Here is a 5,486-nt window from a genome sequence, read left to right as displayed (position 1 = left end):
CCTCCCCTCACTCCCCTCCTCCCCTCCTCCCCTGCCCCTCTCTCACTCACCATATCTGAGCGAGGAACTGTTGAGAGAGTCCACTCTGCATGAGCACCCCGCGCGCCTGCACCCCCGGCACGAACCCCGATCGCTGCTTGTCCTGATTGGCGAACAGCTGGCTGTAGTGAAGCCTCGCCGCGTGCGGGATCGACCAATCGGCTCCCGACGCCGAACGAGAACGCCTGCAAGGTGGCGCCACGTGTAGAGACGACGAACGAGCGAATTTTTCCCCGATTTTTTTTTTCAATTCTCTAATTTTTTTTAATTCTTTTCGTCGGGTGAGGTCGTGTGTATTGCCGATGTATAGATCGGCCGCACGGCAGCGAATTAGATTTTACTTCTTTGTTAAAATTTTTTGACCAATTTTTGTTCACAATAATTGCACAGCCAGTGTAAAACGCGCAGGTTTACAATCACTGAAATTTGACACTTGACCCCCCAGGTATCAAATTATGAGAATCAATGCGCAACATCACTAGAAATTCGAGACGAAATCACAATGCAAAAAATAAACAAGAGAGCGTGCTTACGACGGCGAGCCGGACGCCGCCGGCCCGGCCAGCAGCCCCATCTGGGGGACCATTCCGGAAGCGGGAGCGGAAAACGCCGCGCCGCCGCCAAAACCTCCCCCGAAACCGTGCGCCGGGAACGCTGACGCTGGCGCCCCCATGTGGCCGGGCATCGTCATGGACGCGGCGGATGCTGGCGCCCCCATGTGGCCAGGCATCGTCATCGAAGACATTGCCGCCATTCCACCTGTAAAAGCGACGTTTGTTGCTAGTCAGGCACGACACACAAGCTTACCCAGGCATCGCCCGACACACGTGGAAGGTAGTCCACTTCTAAACTAAACTTAGAAGGAAGCAAGAAGGCAGACAACTTAGAAGGAAGAAAGAAGGTACTAAACTTAGAAGGAAGCAAGAAGGTACTAAACTTAGAAGGAAGAAAGAAGGTACTAAACTTAGAAGGAAGAAAGAAGGTACTAAACTTAGAAGGAAGCAAGAAGGCAGACAACTTAGAAGGAAGAAAGAAGGTACTAAACTTAGAAGGAAGCAATAAGGCAGACAACTTAGAAGGAAGAAAGAAGGTACTAAACTTAGAAGGAACCCAGCCACTCACCGATGCCACCGGCGGCGGGGAGGGTGGCGTAGCCTGACATCGGCGGTGCGGCGACGGCCACGGCAGGGTCTTGCTTCAGGGACGCGGGCAGCGAGGAGGGAATGTCGTAGCCCTGCAGCTTCCTCTTTATGAGGTGCATCGCGATCGAGAACTCGCGCCAGTCCATCTTCCCGTCCTTGTTCATGTCGGCGAGGTCCCTGCAGGAGAGAGAGAGAGAGAGGGGGGAGAGGGGAGTTGGCCGCGGCACGTGCGAATCGAAAGCGGAAAGCACGAAACGGCATTTCAACAGCTGGACTCCAACCCTAGACCTCCGCCTACTCCTCATACACGTACTATGTATGTGCATATGAATCTAACGTTATATGTATATGTAATGTATATGTATAACACGTTGTTGCAGTTGGCCCGGACACGTGGCGAATCGAACGGGAAACACGAACGGCAGTTTCAACAGCTGGAGTCCAACCCTAGACCCTCCCCTTTCCTCATAGCACATAACTAATGTATGTGCATATGAATCTACGTGTATATGTATATGTATAACACGTTGTTGCAGTCGGCCCGGACACGTGGCGAATTGCTGCGGACGAGCGGGGGAAACACGAACATCAGTTTCAGCAGCTGAATCCCGTCAATGGCTTCTCACCGGGAGCAGGCCTCGAGGATTCTTTCTCATGTCAAATCTTCCCCAGGTGTACCGTGCTCTAAGACACATATGGTAAGAGAGAAAGGAGGGAGGCGGAGGAGGGAGAGGGAGGGAGGGAGAGGGAGGGGAGAGAGAGGGGGAGAGGGTAGGGGCAGAGGGAGAGAAAGGGAGAGAGGGTTCTTCCTCATGTCCAACCTTCCCAGGCCGTGCTCAAACACAGTTATGGTAAGAGAGAATGAGGGAGAGGGGAGCGGGGAGGAGGGAGAAAGAGAGGCGAGAGGGAAGACTGAAAGGGGCGAAGGAGAAAGAGAGAGAGAGAGAGCCAGTGTTTGTGCACCACGAAGAAAGAGAAAGAAGAGAGAGAAAGAGAGAGAGGAAAGACAGAGTGCAGACAGACAGAGAGACTACAGAGAGGAGAGAGAGAGAGAGAGAGAGAGGGAGAGAGAGAGAGAGGAGAGAGAAGAGAGAGAGAGAGAGAGAGAGAAACGAGAGACAGACAGAGCAAACGTTTGTGCGCAGAGGAGAGAGTGGGCAGGAGTGAGAGAGGAACTAGGGGGGAATAAAAAAACGTAGGAAGGAGACAAACGGAGAGAGGCGCAGCTGAGCAGACGGCTAACACTGAACCTTCTCGCCCCTGCTTCCCCTCTCTCTTCTCGTCTCTCTCTCTCCTGCAGGGACCCTCGCACGTCGCCGACATGAACAAGGAATGGCAAGAATGGACTGGCTGTCGAGTTCTCGATCGGCGATGGCACCTCATAAAGCAGGAGCTACAGGGCCTACGACATTCCTCCTGCTGTCCGCGCGTCCCTGAAGCAAGACCCTGCCGCTGGCCCATGCCGTGGCCCGGTCGCCGGCAGACCGCGATGTCAGGGCTACCCACCCCCCTCATTAACCCGCCGCCGGTGGCATCGAGTGAGTGGCTGGGTCCCTTCTAAGTTTAGTACCTTCTCTCCTTCTAAGTTAGGTACTTCATTCAGTCTTCTACCTTCTAAGTTGTCTGCCTTATTGGTTTCCATTCTAAGTTTTAGTACCCCTTCATCGTCGTTCTCCTCCTCTAATTGTCTGCCTTCTGGCATTTCCTTTCTAATTTGTCTAGCTTATTGGCTTCCTTCTAAGTTTAGTACTGTTCTTTTTTTCCTTCTAAATTGTGCTTTCTTGCTTCCTCTAAGTTTTAGTACTTCTTTCTTACCTTCTAAGTTGTATGCCTTCTTGCTACCTTCTAAGTTGTCTGGCCTTTATTTGCTTCCTCTAAGTTTAGTACTTTCTTTTTTTTTCCTTGCAAATTGTCTGCTTCTGTTCCTCTTGCTTAAGTTTAGTACTTTCTTTCTCTTCCTTCTTAAGGTTGTCTGCCTTATTGCCTCCTTCTAAGTTACGTACTTTCCATTTTTCTTCCTTCTAAGTTGTAATGCCTTATTGGTTCGCTTCTAAAGTTTAAAAGTAACCCCGCACCACCTTTCATATCCTTCCTTACTAAGTTGTCTGCCCGCCTATTCTTGCTCCTCTAAGTTTGTCTGCCTTATGCTTCTTCTTTCAAGTTTGGTACTTCTTTCTTTCCCTTCTAATTGTCTGGCTTCTTTGCTTCCTTCTAAGTTGTCTGCCTTAATTGCTTCCTTCTAAGTTTTAGTAACCCCTTCTTTCTTCGCAGTTCAAAAGTTGTCTGCCTTCTTGCTTCCTTCTAAGTTGTCTGCCCTTCTTTCTTCCTTCTAAGTTGTCTGCCTTATGCTTCCTCTAAAGTTTATACTTCATTCGTTGTCGCTAATCTAAGTTTGCCTTATTGGTCTCTAAAGTTAGTACCCTTCTTTCTTACTTTCTTAACCTTCAAGTTGTCTGCCTTTTTGCTTCCTTCTAAGTTGTCTGCCTTATTGCTTCCTTCTAAGTTTAGTACTTTCTTTTTTCCTTCTAAATTGTCTGCTTTCTTGCTTCCTTCTAAGTTTAGTACTTTCTTTCTTCCTTCTAAGTTGTCTGCCTTCTTTCTTCCTTCTATTGGTAGCTGTTCTTTTTTCCTTCTAATTGTCTGCTTTCTTGCTTCCTTCTAAGTTTAGTACCCTTTTTTCTTCGCTTCTAAGTTGCTGCCTCTGCCTCCTCTAAGTTTAGTAAGCCCTTTTTTCTATTCCTTCTAAGGTTGTATGGCCTTCTTGCTTCCTTTCTAAGTTTAGTACGCGTTATTGCCTTCCTTTAAGTTTAGTAGCCCTTTTTCCAAATCCTTCTAAAGAGTTGCCTGGCTCTTTGCTTCCTTCTAAGTTTAGTACCTCATTTTCTTCGGCATTCTAAGTTGTCTGCCTTCCTTTGCTTCCTTCTAAAGTTGGTTTAGTACTTCTTTCTTCCTTCTAATTGCCTCCTATTTGCTTTCCGTCTAAAAAGTTTTAGTACCCTTCTTCTTCCCCTGTCTAAGTTGTCTGCCTTCTTGCTCTGCCTTCTAAGTTTAGTAGCCGCTTCTTTCTTCCTTCTAAGGTTGTGGCTGCCTCTTTGGCTTCCTTCTAAGTTTGAGGTGAGCCTTCTTTCTTCCTTCTATAGTTGTCTGCGCTTCTTGCTTCCTTCTAATTTTAGTACCTTCTTCTTCCTTCAAGCTGCCTGCCTCATTTTGCGCTTCCTTCTAAGTTTAGTACGCGTTTTTTTTCCCCCCTGTAAATGCGGATAAATGTTCGAAGATCGCTGGCGCGGGGTCAGCTTGCGGCAAGCCTCGTGCTCTGCGGGCGTGCCGGCTACGCGTGAGGCGCGTAGAACTCTGTGAGTGCGACGGCAGCAGATGTCTCGGCCGGTGCCGTCGTCGTCGCCGCTCGGGCAGAAGTGCGAAGACGTGGCCCGACAGACAATTGCCGATCGCCAATCGACGCGCGGCGGGCGCGACGCGTCACTGCGTGTCTCCGTTGCGTCTGCTGACGACGAACGAGAAGACGACAAACGACGACGACTAACCGAGCTGGATGTACGACGACGACGACGACGGACTACGACTGTACTGTATCGGACTGTATCTGAAAAAGATGACAGGCCTTCCTAATATTGCGCCTGCCTCTTTGCTCCTTCTAGTTAGTAACATTCTTTCTTTCCTTCTAAGTTGTCTGGTCCTTCTTGCTTTCCTTCTAAGTTAGTACCCCTTTCTTCTTCCTTCTAAGTTGTCTGAGCCTTCTTGCTTCCTTCTAAGTTTTAGTACGCGCTTCTTTCTTCCTTCTACGTTTAGTAACCACCACCTTCTTCTTATCCTTCTAAGTTGCCTGCCTTATTTTTCCTTCTATGTTAGTACCTCTTTCTTTTTCCTTCTAAGTTTAGTACCTTCTTTCTATCCTTCTAAGTTGCCTGTCTCTTTGCTTCCTTCTAATGTACCTTTCTCTTCCCTTCTAAGTTGTCTGCCTTCCCTTCTTCCTTTCTAAGTTGTCTGCCTTCTTGCTTCCTTCTAAGTTTAGTAGCTTCTTTTCTTTCCCTTCTAAGAGTTTTAAGTTTAGAAAGTGACTATATACCTTCCACGTGTGTCGGCGATGTGGGTATAGCTTGTGTGTCCGTGGCCTGACTAGCAACAACGTCGCTTTTAAGGTGGAATGGCGCAATGTCTTTCGATGACGAGCCTGGCCAACATGGGCGGCCAGCATCCGCCGCGTCCATTGACGATGCCCCGGCCCATGGGGGCGCCAGCTGTCAGCGTTTCCCGGCGCACGGTTTCGGGGGAGGTTTTGGCCGGCGG

At 49.0% G+C, this 5,486-nt stretch overlaps 1 protein-coding gene across 1 annotated transcript in view; it reads right to left on the bottom strand.

Moving 5' to 3' along the window:
• Positions 1 to 4,073, bottom strand: part of LOC106814070 (intersectin-1-like) — a 7,130-nt gene extending 3,057 nt beyond the window's left edge. The window contains exons 1-4 of the mRNA XM_014818339.1: positions 4,057 to 4,073; positions 1,162 to 1,358; positions 573 to 798; positions 51 to 224 (exon numbers count right to left, since the gene is read on the bottom strand). Of these exons, the coding sequence (XP_014673825.1) occupies positions 51 to 224; positions 573 to 798; positions 1,162 to 1,358; positions 4,057 to 4,073 (614 nt within the window). The remainder of the gene's footprint in view (positions 1 to 50; positions 225 to 572; positions 799 to 1,161; positions 1,359 to 4,056) is intronic.
• Positions 4,074 to 5,486: the final 1,413 nt, after the last annotated feature.

The sequence above is a fragment of the Priapulus caudatus genome, unplaced genomic scaffold (genome assembly GCF_000485595.1).
Source record: "Priapulus caudatus unplaced genomic scaffold, Priapulus_caudatus-5.0.1 Scaffold867, whole genome shotgun sequence".
NCBI classification, from domain to species: Eukaryota; Metazoa; Priapulida; class Priapulimorpha; order Priapulimorphida; family Priapulidae; genus Priapulus; species Priapulus caudatus.
The sequence above is the reverse complement of the archived record's forward strand: the minus strand, read 5'-3'. Positions and strand labels throughout refer to the sequence as shown.